The sequence below is a fragment of the Cherax quadricarinatus genome, chromosome 37 (assembly GCF_038502225.1).
Source record: "Cherax quadricarinatus isolate ZL_2023a chromosome 37, ASM3850222v1, whole genome shotgun sequence".
Lineage (NCBI taxonomy): Eukaryota > Metazoa > Arthropoda > Malacostraca > Decapoda > Parastacidae > Cherax > Cherax quadricarinatus.
In genome coordinates, this window is record NC_091328.1 from 19,965,274 (window position 1) to 19,980,296 (window position 15,023).

At 43.0% G+C, this 15,023-nt stretch overlaps 1 protein-coding gene across 1 annotated transcript in view; it reads right to left on the bottom strand.

Annotated features, from left to right (window-relative positions):
• Lrrk (Leucine-rich repeat kinase) overlaps positions 1–15,023 on the bottom strand; it is a 1,005,461-nt gene that overhangs the window by 988,929 nt on the left and 1,509 nt on the right. The window contains exons 2-3 of the mRNA XM_070091737.1: positions 13,134–13,331; positions 4,137–4,302 (exon numbers count right to left, since the gene is read on the bottom strand). Coding sequence (XP_069947838.1) covers positions 4,137–4,302; positions 13,134–13,331 — 364 coding nt within the window. The remainder of the gene's footprint in view (positions 1–4,136; positions 4,303–13,133; positions 13,332–15,023) is intronic.

Below are 15,023 nucleotides of genomic sequence, written 5' to 3' on the forward strand. Positions count from 1 at the left end.
GCCTCGGCTGCCTGAGTGAAGACTGCTTGAAGGCTCTGAGCAGCCCCTCACAGCCCAAATGAAGACTGCTTGGAGGCTCTGAGCAGCCCCATTTGGATTGTCGGGTAGTGGTCTCTTCCCACCACTGCTCTATGATTCCCTGGAAGCACTGCCTGTCATCCTTCTTGCTATTCCACTGGGGAGTACGGAGAGTGCCGATGTCGAGCCGGATGCCATAAGGGTGGGTTGGTTCCCCGTTGTTGAGGAGGGTGATCTCAGGAATGTCCTCCAGTACCACTGCCAGGTGCCTTCCTGTTTCATTCGTGCAAGAGATGGAGTGGAGTAGTGCGTGGTGGGAATTGATATCCCCCACCACCAGACTCCCCTCCAGGGGAGACAGGGAGAGGGCTGCCACCTCAGAGAGATCCAAGGTGAACCTTGGGCTTCAGTACACATTGTAGATCATTAGAGGACCATCTGACAGGTGCAGGGTGACAGCCTGCACCTCCACCCTCTCCCTGCAGTCAATGGGGTTGGTGATGATTGAGTGGGGATGTCATTCCTCACATATATTGCTGTGCCCCTGGCGGAGTCTCAGATCCACTGCAAATAGACTGAGAATCCTGGGATGTGTTGCTCAGGGTTAGGCAGGTGTTTGGTGAGGGTCTCCTGCAGCAGGAAGACATCTCTTTTGTCCTGGACTGCCGCCTCGATCACAAGGTGGATTTTCTACCGCAGTCTGCAGATGTTCCACTGTAGTACTCTTAGGGGCTGGAGGGCAGGCCGTCCAACTCCATCTTTTCCTGCTAGTCTTCGCTCGTCAACAATGCCATTAACGCCTGGGTCTCCTAGTCTGGGGCATGGAAGGTCGTGATGAGGTGTGTCTGCAGCTTCGCCGAATCTTCCTTGTTCAGCACGGCCAAGCTGAGCAGTGTGCCCAGTAACTGTTTGCAGACGTCCCTGTCCTGAATCAACGAGAGCTAGTCAACTATGCAATCTGTGATAGCCATGACTACTTTGGTTTTGGGCACTGGAGGTGTCCACCACCCCTCCTTTTGGAGGAGCAGGAGCTACTGTCACCTCGATTTCCGTGGCTGTCGGTGCTGCCATCACGCAGGCCTGCGCGATTATCTGGGCCTCTTGGTGGGGTGATGGTGCTTGGTTCCTGCTGCTCACTGGATAGGCTTGGATTTGGGAGGAGGCACTCTGTTGAGGCAGTGGGGTCAGCCACTGTGGGGCCATGGCCCCCTGAGCGGCATCCCTGACCCGGGCCTGCTGGGTCCCATAGTTCGATCTTCTTGGCCATCTTGTACCTTGGCTTCACCATTGGCCACCCTGTTGTGAGCTGGCTGATGCCCCCTGGCTTCTCTGTTGAGTATCCAGTGCCAGGAACTCTCTGCTCTTGGCAGTTGCCAAACTCTGTGAAGCAATGGTCGGTATACACGGCCTCTGCTGGGGGCTCCTGGGGTTGGGCTGCAATGTGGTTGCAGCAGAAGCATTCTGCCTCCACACCAGTTGCCAGTGCTGCACTATCACAGCAGCTCTGGTTCCAGGCGTGGTGCCTCTTCCCACAGTTGGCATACTTGGGCTCTGGTACCAGGGTCTCGGGGGAGGGGTTTTTGAGCACAGCAATGCAGTCCCTGAAGTCATGCTGCTTGCTACACACACTGCATTTCTTCACGTGCTGACAGGTGGCCGCAATGTGGTTGAAGCCCCGGCAGTTGAAGCATTGGAGCAGGCCATCTATGTATGGCCGGTTGTTGAACTGTCCCTACACTCGTAGGACCAGGTGTGTGGGGAGAACCCTCCTGTGGTGAATCAACACCTGCCGGGTCGGTGCCTTGTTGACTCTGGCCATCAGCCACTTGGTCTTGATGATGTTGGGCTCTGCTAGGAAGCGCCCCACTGGCAGTGGCACAGGGGCATGCAAGATAACCCCCTTGTGCACCTTCTCCTGAGTAAGCAGCTCCCTTACCTCTGAGTTTGCTGCAGCCAGTGCCTTGAGTTTTTTGTATCCTCCTCATCCTTTAGCTTGGCCAGGATCTCTCTCCGGAGCATGAAATCGCAGCTGAGCTTGAGGGCAGGTGTTTTCTCCAGATCCCTCGCCATCTTGTAGGAAGGGAGCACGAAATTGTTGAAGGAACTGGCTGCTTGAGCTCAGGCTGACCAGGTCGTTCTTTTCCCATGTGGAGTTATCCATTCCCCGTCCTCGGCAGCGGCAGACTCCTCTGGGCTGGGCTCCTCGGAAGGCATTGGCACCATCTGCTGGGAGGCCGAAACAAGCTCCTGGCTCCCTTCCATGGTCCCCATATCCGTGGGGGGGGGGATCATCTGAGGGCCTCTGGTGTGGTTGGGCCCTGACAACCCAGCCCTCTCCGGATGTTCTGGGGAGGCAGCTGCCCCGTTGAGCCCCTGGCACTTGACTGATCCTTGGCCTTCTTGGGTGGGGCTTCCTCCTCCTCCAAATTGTCTAGAGGGTCATTGTCGCCACATGACAGATGCCATTTAAGGCGTGCTCCTTGGTCTGACATGGTCGGGTCACTCATGGGGAACATACCAGCAGACCTGCTACTGGCTGTAGCTGCACAGCCACCCACATGGGGACTGTCTGTCTTATTTCCACTGGGGTCCATCTAGTCCCCAAGATGCAACCCATACCAGTCGGCTAACGCCCAGGTACCTACTTGCATCAATTTACTTTTTTGATCTCTGCAGGATTCACATTAATATCATAGGGCGGGTAAAATTTATAAATAAAAAAACTCAAGTTCTTGTACTCTCATGGTGCCGAGCTGTTTACTGAAGACAGAATCATACTGGTAGATGACAGCACCTGTGTAGCTTTCATATATGTAAATAAATGGTACTATATTACCTTTGTTTCCTGCGTTTTTTTAGTGAATATATTTTCGAAGTTATTTCTAGAATCAAGTAGGGGTAGGTGTAGAGAACTCCATGGGAAAGTGGAAAAAAATCCTTCCTCCAAAAGCCATGTGTGTTGTATGAGGTGACTAAAAGGCTGGGAGCAAAAGGCTTGTAACCCCTTCTCCTGTATATATTACTAAATGTAAAAAACTTGTTTTTCTCTTTAGGTCACCCTGCCTTGGTGGGAGACAACCGGTACAATGAAAGAAGAAAATTTTTTTGGGGGGGGGGTTACCTTGCCTCGGTGGGAGACAGCCATTGTACCTTACACCTTTGATGAATTTCGAGTCTTACTGTCTTGGAGCTTGGCCATGGGCCAGGAGTTAAAAAAAAAAAAAAAAAAGTGTAGAGAATGTGGATAACTATCAGTAATGTGATTTCTAACTAGAGGTGAGAAGTTATTGAGTACAGCCTCTCCTTACTTAGCAACATACTTGTTTCCCGACACCCTGGAATAACGACAGGAGCTCTGACCACTATTCATACCCGTATTAGAGCTGATTTCTTCTGTTTATTACAATATACAGTACACTACTGTATAAACATTTAAAAACATACCATAAATGTTATAAATGGTGCAAAGGTGACATTAAGACAATAACAAAGATAGTTGATATAAACCGACTACCATTATAGTATGTTTCTCACTTAGCAAGGAATTCGTTTACTGACATGGTCTTAGAAACGGAACTCCATCATTAAGTGAAGAGAGGCTGTAAATTTATTGTTTCAGTGATTTAGATGGGAGGTTAATTTCGGTTAGTTAGTAAAATTTCTTTGATGTTAGCAAATATACTTAAACCTAATACTTGATAAAAGTATTTTCCAGGTTTTTGAGCATTAATATCTTTTTTAGCTAGCTCTTTAGGTATCAAACCTGATCTGTATTGTTTTCATAGTTGCCTTTTCTGTCATTGAATCTGAACATGCAAAAAATACCACTTAATAACCATTAAACCAACAAAGTAAAAACAGTAAACAGAATATAGTAAGGACACCTACCCATGTAGATGCGAACTCTCAAAAAGTACAGCACGGAAAATTTTTATCATCCACTCTTCCTAGAGTATTTTCTTATACATAAAAAATTTACAAGCTCAGAGTTGTTATCCTACCTCAGCTCATTTCAAAGCCCAGCCCTATCTAAGGTATACTGCCAGGATGCAACCCACAATAGATGCATAACACCCAGGTTTCTTAAGGGAAAGAAAAATCAACATCTTATAACATACCTGCAGCATTTTTCAGGATGGTCATGCATTGTGTGTGTTCTCCTTGCTCAGCTAAGTCAAGTGCAGTAAGTCCATTTGCATCCTTGGCTAGGAGATCAGCACCATGGTCAAGCAGCAGTCTAATGTTTTCCACAGCTCCGTGCTCCGAGGCTATGTGTAGACAAGTCTGAAATACAATGAAACATTTACTACACTGCAATACCATTGTTTGTAAAGCATCTTATATTATTAGGCATAATACAATCCAGTGCAACACTGCTATGTTGGACTTCTCTTTTTATGGTGGATTACCACTATGCTGTATGTAACACTGCTACATCAGACTAGCTAACATTACTATTATCTTGAATGTAACACTGTAAACCCTTGGCTTTCACTAACGTAAGGTTGGTATTGCACTGTACCAAGAGCAAAAGATTAATTCTCAGAGCTCATTACAGAAATATAAAAAAAAAAGAGAAAGCAGAACAATAATTTTATGGTAAGGATGCTGTAAAAATCTCATTCTATAAGATAAAATTAAATTACAGTATATTAGCAACTGTTTAATGACATTCAACAATGCCTCATATCCCCATAAAAAGAATGGTGACCTACACAAAGCTTCTTTCATGTACACTACAGAAGATGGATCAAGTACTTTGTATTAGTTACATGTAGTGTACAGCCTTTCCAGTCCATATACTGACACAGACTACTGCCTCAGCATAAACACATTCCTTCAAATCTCAAATCTTCGATGGGCTTCCTTGGCTTTGTACCCATTCTTTTCAAAGGCTTCATATCCAATACCTGCCTTGGTTTTCTACCTGATCTTTTCTTTAGCTTTTAAATTATTCTTGTCCTTTTCCTTGGCAATATACCTATTTCATCTTTTATTTCATACCGATTCTTCGTTTCAATTTTGTTCCCATTCTTTTCCTCAACTTCATACCTATTCCAGTCCTTGACTTCATACCTGTTCTTGTCCTTGGCCTTGCACATACTCAGTGCCTTTGCTTTATAGCTACGTCTTACCTTGGCTTCATACCCATTCTTTTCCATGGCCTCATATTTGTTGTTGTTAATTCAATTTTGTGGCATGCTAAGAGTATGTCACATTTTATTCAGTGTATGTCACACACTTATATAGGCATGCTTTCCGACCAGCAAACTAGGTGCTAAGGGTTTATTAATGAAAAAGGGACCCCTTCACTATACCAGTACCTTGGTCTGACCAGCCAATCACAAGAAGCCAGCCCAAGCTGTGAAGCAATGAGGTACACTCGTGAAACAACTTTGGCAGACTTGCCTTCTCTGGTGGTCACAATGGTTTGACCCTGATGTATTAAATTTTCTGTTGTCTTTTTGCTCATTCCAAAGTGGTTACTGTATTACAGCAAGGTGTGCAGGTCATATCTAAACCTGTGTACATAATAACTTCATTCCACATTTAACATTTTCTCTTTTTATTTTCAATGTTTAGTATCTTGCTTTAACACAATTTATGCTTAACACAGTTAAAGGTCTGTTAAATGCACTACTTCACATGTACTTCACTAACTAATCATCAAACTTCAAATAAACTTGCCTTTGTTTTGTTCCCATATAAGGATCTAGAGCAAAACCTGTTCTGTACTTCGTATCTAAAACACTGAGTACTGACAAATGAGACACCTGTGTAACATTTGGGTATCGTTATTCTGGAAACATTTCACCAGTGGCTTCTTCAGTCCAATGCACAGAATGGTGGAAGATGAGGAAGAGTTTGAGGTAATCAGTTCCCCATCAGCCTGGAGTCAATGTGTTCAGTCCATCAGTCTTGATAAAAGTGCAGCATAGAACTAGAAGGAACTCGTAGGCAAGGAGCCATTAGTGCAGTATACTTGCAGAGATGGGACTTATATAGTGCAAACAGATGAAGTGAAAGTGGTAGGTGAAGTCACCAGTGATAAAACCCACTAGTGGATGTAGGTCATGCCATAGTATAGGTTAGGCAAACTTTGAAGAATTTCCTCTATCAAGATCCCAAGGTGTTGCTGTGTCTGACAGTTTTAATAAATGGTTTAGAAAACTGAACAACAATGGAATGAAGCGAGTCAAATTTCTGGACAGCTTGCACTGCACTGTAGTTCAAAAATACTATGAATAACGAGGTGAACATTGATGCAATGTGCATGATGGCGATGAGATCGAATACAACTTGTGTGTGTAAATATTGGTCAAGTCTAGTCAATGACCTCAGATGATTCTGACAATAAAAACTGCTGCATACCCAACACAGTCAGGGAATTTAGAATCATCAGTGCGCATTGCAATAGCATGCTAATAAGAAAGGAAGTGATCAACAAAGAACAAGCTTGAGGTTACAGCAGGCAAGCGAGCTTTCGTAAATGGAAGATTTGTAGAGCAGACTCTAATTATTGGAACTTTGCTGGGAGGGAGTGAAAAGCAAGATGCAGAGTGGATATAAGGGGAGGTAAATCAAGTGAAGCCAAAAGAGAGTGAATAGGGAAATGAAAGGGAAGCCATGAACAGGAGTGACGATTAAATCTCTATTAACATCTCTAACCGTCTTATACGTGGAAGAATCATGCAGGTCATGAGTGGATAAAATAACAGCAAGACTCATAGGTAGGAAAAGTTAAGCAAGAAGGAACAACAGTTGGTAGGAAAATTTGGTGAGGGGTAGGTTTGGGCCTTGGAGGCACTGAAGAGATGAAGGCTTAGACAAAGAAAGCTATGTGGGTGAAGAAACACGTGGAATAGAAGACGAAGGAGTAAGTATGGGAGAAGGTTAAGAGGTAAGAAGAGTCAAGAACTACACAAAGGTTAGACAAAGGAGTGACTGTGGGTGAGGGTACAACAGGGACCTAAGGGCACCGAGCAACTCTGGAGTAGGAGAGCTGTGGAAGTCTCCCTTGAAAGAAAAGGTAAGAGACTTTTATTTATTATTTATTATTTATTATCACACTGGCCGATTCCCACCAAGGCAGGGTGGCCCGAAAAAGAAAAACTTTCACCATCATTCACTCCATCACTGTCTTGCCAGAAGGGTGCTTTACACTACAGTTTTTAAACTGCAACATTAACACCCCTCCTTCAGAGTGCAGGCACTGTACTTCTCATCTCCAGGACTCAAGTCCGGCCTGCCGGTTTCCCTGAACCCCTTCATAAATGTTACTTTGCTCACACTCCAACAGCACGTCAAGTATTAAAAACCATTCGTCTCCATTCACTCCTATCATACACGCTCACGCACGCCTGCTGGAAGTCCAAGCCCCTCGCACACAAAACCTCCTTTACCCCCTCCCTCCAACCTTTCCTAGGCCGACCCCTACCCCGCCTTCCTTCCACTACAGACTGATACACTCTTGAAGTCATTCTGTTTCGCTCCATTCTTTCTACATGTCCGAACCACCTCAACAACCCTTCCTCAGCCCTCTGGACAACAGTTTTGGTAATCCTGCACCTCCTCCTAACTTCCAAACTACGAATTCTCTGCATTATATTCACACCACACATTGCCCTCAGACATGACATCTCCAATGCCTCCAGCCTTCTCCTCGCTGCAACATTCATCACCCATGCTTCACACCCATATAAGAGTGTTGGTAAAACTATACTCTCATACATTCCCCTCTTTGCCTCCAAGGACAAAGTTCTTTGTCTCCACAGACTCCTAAGTGCACCACTCACCCTTTTCCCCTCATCAATTCTATGATTCACCTCATCCTTCATAGACCCATCCGCTGACACGTCCACTCCCAAATATCTGAATACATTCACCTCCTCCATACTCTCTCCCTCCAATCTGATATCCAATCTTTCATCACCTAATATTTTTATCCTCATAACCTTACTCTTTCCTGTATTCACTTTTAATTTTCTTCTTTTGCACACCCTACCAAATTCATCCACCAATCTCTGCAACTTCTCTTCAGAATCTCCCAAGAGCACAGTGTCATCAGCAAAGAGCAACTGTGACAACTCCCACTTTATGTGTGATTCTTTATCTTTTAACTCCACGCCTCTTGTCAAGACCCTCGCATTTACTTCTCTTACAACCCCATCTATAAATATATTAAACAACCACGGTGACATCACACATCCTTGTCTAAGGCCTACTTTTACTGGGAAATAATTTCCCTCTTTCCTACATACTCTAACTTGAGCCTCACTATCCTCATAAAAACTCCTCACTGCTTTCAGTAACCTACCTCCTACACCATACACCTGCAACATCTGCCACATTGCCCCCCTATCCACCCTGTCATACGCCTTTTCCAAATCCATAAATGCCACAAAGACCTCTTTAGCCTTATCTAAATACTGTTCACTTATATGTTTCACTGTAAACACCTGGTCCACACACCCCCTACCTTTCCTAAAGCCTCCTTGTTCATCTGCTATCCTATTCTCAGTCTTACTTTTAATTCTTTCAATAATAACTTTCAATAATACACTTTACCAGGTATACTCAACAGACTTATCCCCCTATAATTTTTGCACTCTCTTTTGTCCCCTTTGCCTTTATACAAAGGAACTATGCATGCTCTCTGCCAATCCCTAGGTACCTTACTCTCTTCCATACATTTATTAAATAATTGCACCAACCACTCCAAAACTATATCCCCACCTGCTTTTAACATTTCTATCTTTATCCCATCAATCCCGGCTGCCTTACCCCCTTTCATTTTACCTACTGCCTCACAAACTTCCCCCACACTCACAACTGGCTCTTCCTCACTCCTACAAGATGTTATTCCTCCTTGCCCTATACACGAAATCACAGCTTCCCTATCTTCATCAACATTTAACAATTCCTCAAAATATTCCCTCCATCTTCCCAATACCTCTAACTCTCCATTTAATAACTCTCCTCTCCTATTTTTAACTGACAAATCCATTTGTTCTCTAGGCTTCCTTAACTTGTTAATCTCACTCCAAAACTTTTTCTTATTTTCAACAAAAATTTGTTGATAACATCTCACCCACTCTCTCATTTGCTCTCTTTTTACATTGCTTCACCACTCTCTTAACCTCTCTCTTTATAAATATAAATATATATATATATATATATATATATATATATAAAAAAAAAGCACCAGTGGGAATATATAGGGTGATCCTCTCAACAGTTAAGGCAAGTAAAGGGTCAGCTGCAGGATGGATGATCATGGCAAGCTGTACCACAGACCGAGCATTCTACCAGTCATCTACAATACAGCCTCTCCTCACTTAATGACAGAGTGCCGTTCCTAAGACCATGTCGGTAAACGAATTCATCGCTAAGAGAGGAGCACACTATAATGGTTGTGGATGTGTGTCAACCATCTCTGATATTTTAATGTCACCTTTGGTAAATTAGACACATGTGCAACACTTGGGTATCTTTAATGAGGAAACATTTTGCCACACAGTGGCTTCATCAGTCCATACAAAGGAGAATGGTGAAAAACAGGAGGAGTTTGAGGTAATCAGTCCCTCAGCCTTGAGTCAATGTAGTCAGTCCATCAATCTTGAAAAGTTTACAGCATATGTTCGAAGAACTAGCTTATATACTGTAGGCAGGAGAGGTGCAGCAGTCATAGGTGGTATCACATTTGTCCTATGTGGAAGGTCATGCCCAAGGGTTAGGCAAGTGAAGAATTCCCTGTATTAAGATCCCAAGATGTTGCTGTGCCCGACAGTAATGTAGATGAACGGTTCAAAGAACTGACAAGTTGATAAATTAGACACATGTGCAACCCTTGAGGAATAGAATTGGAGCAAATACATACTGTGCCTTGTGGAACAGAACTTTTCACTGTAGCTTCCTCAGACGTTACTCTGTTTACTATTACTCTGTGTTCTATTTGTTAGGAACTTATAGATTCATCTGCCAACTTTTACTATTATTCTGTTATCACACATTTTGTGTGCTATTACACCATGGTTGCATTTGTTTAAGGCTTTTGCAAAGTCTGTGTATACAACTGCATTTTGTTTATCCTCTAAAGCATGCAGGACCTTGTCATGGTGGTCCAGTAACTGGGACAGGCATGAGTGACCTGTTCTAAACCCGTGTTGCCCTTGGTTGTGTAACTGATGGGGTCTAGGTGGTTGGCGATCTTGCTTCTTAGAACCCTTTCAAAGATTTTTATGATGACTCAAAATCGTAGTGACACGATTGCAGACAAACCATACCACGGGTGGGGCTTAAGCCCATGGTCAGAGAGTTGTAAAGCTCCAGACCGACCCCTTATCCACTGGGCCACTGTAGCCAGCTGGCCCAGTGGATAACACGTAGGTTTGGAGTTTTACGACTCTCTGACGTGGGTTCAAGCCCCACCCGTGGTATGGTTTGATTTTTATATGGGATGTTAGTGCTATTGGTCTGTATTTCTTTGCAATTGCTATACTGCCATCTTTGTAGAGTGGGTCTATATCTATTGTTTTTAGCAAGTGTTGGATGACCTCTGTCCATGCTCCCTCTCCATAGAATGCTGAAGACACGTGACAGGGGCTTCTTGCAGTATTTGATAAACACGGAGTTCCACGAGTCTGGGCCTGGGGCAGAGTGCACAGCCATTTCATTAATTGCCTTTTTTGAAGTCTTGTGGTGTTAGGATAATATCAGAGATTTCTGAAGTGACCAAATTTAGGGTCTCGGTCATAAAGAATTCATTTAGATTGTCGACACTTAGTCTGGTTAACAGGTTGCTGAACAGTGAGTCACACTGGGACTTTAGTATCTCACTCATTTCTTGGCGGTCATCTGTGTAGGTCCCATCTTGCCTAAGCAGAGGTCCAATACTGGATGTTGTGTTCTCCTCAGATTTGACATAAGAGAAGAAATATTTTGGGTTTCTTTCAATTTCCTTTATGGTTTTAAGTTCTTTTTGAGATTCTTGTCTCCTGTAAGATTCCTTAAGGTTAAGTTCAATATCTGCTATTTCTCTGACCAGTGCCTCCCTTCGTATTTCAGATATACTGGCCATTCTAAGTAGCTCTGTGATTCTTCACCTTCACCTGTACAGGGAGCATCTCTCTCTTTCTAGTTTACATCTTCTCTATCTTTTTCTTAATGGAACGTGCCTTGAGCAGACCTCAAGTGCCACAGTTAATTTTTTCTAGACAAAGGCTCGGATCCGTGTTGTTAAGGATATCTTCCCAGCTTGTTTCATTGAGGACATGGTTGACTTGTTCCCACTGTATGTTTTTGGTACTGAAGCTGAATTTTGTAAAGGCACCCTCATAACTGATCACATTTTGCTTGTCAGGAGCTGTGCATACATGTCTATACCTCTATTATGTTGTGATCTGAGTGTATTGTCTTTGATATGGTTATATTAAGTATCAGATCATCATTGTTAGTGAAGATGAGATCCAGTGTATTTGCTGGTTTAAGCTGAATTTGGTGCAGAGATTTAACAGCTCATGTGTGTGTGAATTTTCATCTGAGCTGCCTCCTAGGCTAAAATGTTATTTTAGGTGTCTCAAGTTGAATTCCCCCAGTAGCAAGATGTTCGTGGCAGGAGTTGGAAGATTTTCCAGACAGTGGTCAATTTTCGAAAGCTGTTTCTGGAACTGATGGGAGATTGCATCTGGAAGCTTGTATACAACCACAATGACAAAGTTTTGGTTTTCGATCTTTACTGCCAAAACTTCAACTACATTATATGAGGTGTTTAATAGTTCTGAGCAAATGAGCGACTCTGTGATATACAAGCCAACCCCCCCTTATTGCCTGTTTAGTCTGTTGCATCCGAATAAGTTATAACCTGGGATCCATGTTTCATTGTCAAAATGATCCTTTATGTGGGTCTATGTGAAAGCTGCAAACAGTACATGGAGGACCTAACTTTCTATTACAATGACAGAGGTTATGGAACTCAAGTTATTCCTGAATGTCTGGACTGCACTGCATGAACTCCTGCTGGACTATAGTACAGTAACTAACACTGAGAGGAGAATGTCAGGGAGGTCATTAACAGAACTAAGGGGGAAAACACTGAGTTTGCTCAGCATTCTTCAGAGACAATGTTCATTCCACTACTGACGGCATGCCTCAAGAGTGCTTTGCTAATGCTATGGTCGGTGAGGTAATCAGTAGTAGTTGTTGGCTGAAGAGAAAAGAATTATGTATGCCCAAGAGTCTCCTTAAATTACAGCTTGGAGGGAGAATAAGTTTCCGACCAGCTTGTTTATTGGATTAGGAGCGAGGAGTGGCAGTTTCAGGATCATCAAGTATGCGTCAACACTTTGAATGGAGGCTTTGAGCCAATCTGTCCTCCGACATGAAAACAATCCTAAAATCTATACACCTTCATGGGAGAATCCAGGATCATGGTCAAAGGTCAGAGGTATGAAAAGTCAGCTGGAATTCTGGTACAGCAATCAGGCAATGACGTGTTGTTCAAAAGCGGTACCAAGTTCGAAGGAAGGACCATGGGCGTGCCGGGGTCAGTTAAGGATGACACATGGGTAAAGATGTCACCAGGAGGCAAAATATGAATACAACTTTTTATGATTAAGGTCTTTCTTTTTTTTTTTTTTGTTCTTGTTAAAAAAATGGGGGAGGAGGGAAAGACGGGGAGCTGCGAAAGGAGACTATATATATTCCCCTCCGTGTCTAAAGGTACCCTCGGTGGCACGTAGTGCTGATGCTTCATGGAAACTACTCCCTACCCTACCCTTCATGCCAGTAAATCAGCACACCAGGATGGCACCTCCCGTATCAGCGAGCCAGGCTCAGCTGACAAGAGAGGCAGGTGACCGGAAACTTGCCGAGTTACATCTCGTGGCTGCCACCTCCCGTCTTCAATAATTATGACAAAAATACCCAGTCAAATACAGTCACTTCTTTCTAAGTTAACCTAATAGGGAAATACTGCACTAGCCTGAGCACCTGAGGCGTGTGTGTCTTACCCCTTCAAGGGTGGACCTTGGAGCTACCCTTCCCACGAATCAAACCTGATTACCTCCCACACCCTGGGTATTGTACGACTCCATGTTCAACACCTCATGTCTTACCCGTCCTTCAGCTCTGGGACCCGAGGCCATGTTAGCATCAGCCCCAGCTTGAAGGAGGATGCGAAGGCACCTGGAGGACTCAGTTGTGGCTGCAGCATGTAGTGGAGTCCGACCCCAAGCATCCCGGCAGTCAAGGTGGGCCAACTGATCGCCATTTAGTAGATCCTCGAGCAGTTCTGCATTGTCCCACAGAGCCGCCTGTAAGACGAAACAGAAGATTAATAAATGATTATTAAAAATAAAAGACCAAGTTAATCTTTCTCAATCATTAATAAACTTTAATAAATGGAAAATAAGGAATTGCAAATGTAAATGCTCAAATTCAAAACTGTATTTTCTCAACATTATATATGAACATAGCACATCTGAAAAGCCCATAGTATGCAAAGCATTTCAGAATCTCTTTGTACAATGCTAAACTGGTTGGGCGTTCCTATATATTAAGCTACTGTATCTTGTACCTAAAATATTTAGGTTTTCCTACTACATTATTAGGAAGCGCTAAACTTGTAGAGGTTATATAGCATCTGGGGAAGAAGACGTAATCATGTTTAACCTGGGGAAGAGGAAGGTAGCTACAGTTCCTTGAATCAAGTTCCCTTCGTCATTAAGACGCATCCATTCCTCCCCCCCCTACCCCTTAAAAGTTTTTCTACAGAATGATTAGACACGTTCAAACTTGGGTAGACGCGTCGCCAACCAGTAGCTTCATCAATTCAATACATAGCTTAACTGGAGACAGTAGAAGATGAGGTCATTAGTTCACTAGACATGAAGGCATCCAAACTGGAGACGACACAAGATGGTGCAGTCTGTATTTTCACTGCCTTACTCTTAAACCTGACGCATAGGCAGAAAGCTGGACGTTTACACAGGAGCGAGACCGAATTGATATAGCCAATGGATGGGGTTGGGGGGGGGGAGTGGAAAAGTTTTCAAAATAAAGTTGTCCAAGCGTTGCACACGTGTTAATTCACCAACTTGTCGGTACTGTATACCATTAATGTTATGATTTTCCTACTAAACGTTAAAATAATACTTGATTCCTATACTTAAAACTGCGTAAATGAAAAGCTATAGTAATAAACAGAATGGAAGAATAAACATTGTTTTTCAATATAACAGCGAGGACTTCAATATTGCCAACACTTTCATTTTTGCAAGCCAACTTTACATATAAAGAAAAAAATATACGGATTTTATGCAATAAAATCAATTCTTCATAACTTTATGGCAATATTCACACTACAATGCCACATCTAAAAACCTATACTGCCTCGTAGAGAAGTGTTTAAATTACAAAAAAACACCTGATATTTTTGTAGTTAAACCTCGATACTCTCAACAGGCAGAGTAGCTGCAACTCAGCTTTCTTAACAAATCTAAGAGCTAGAGCTCAACCTTCCCAAGTAAGGTATTATCATTCATCGTAATTTAATATCAGATGCCACTGTTTGATTAAATAAGCCTCGGAAATGTTACATAAGCATAAGAATACAATCTGGTTCACCGTTCTATACAACTGACAAAATTTCGCTATTCTTTTAAGGATCTTTTGAGCAAGAATTCGCGAGTGATTTTTGTTTTGCTACTTTTAGGAATTTTAAAGTGAACCTTTTAACAGCCAAAATGAGATTTTTTTTGTTTAGACTACTCTGTTACTTAAGGTGTGTTTAACAATATTTCCCAGGATGGGATGTTAAGTGTCGTTCCTGTTGCATCTAGCGCCCACATTAATGTCTCTTTTTTCCATAATTTTGTTTTTCCACCAATATGCATAAAATTTCCAGGAAAGACTATTGCTACCATAATTAAAACAAACAAAATTAATAAATTTACGCCTATAAAAAATTTCAACCCCAGGAAAGGCCCCTACAATATACATATGTC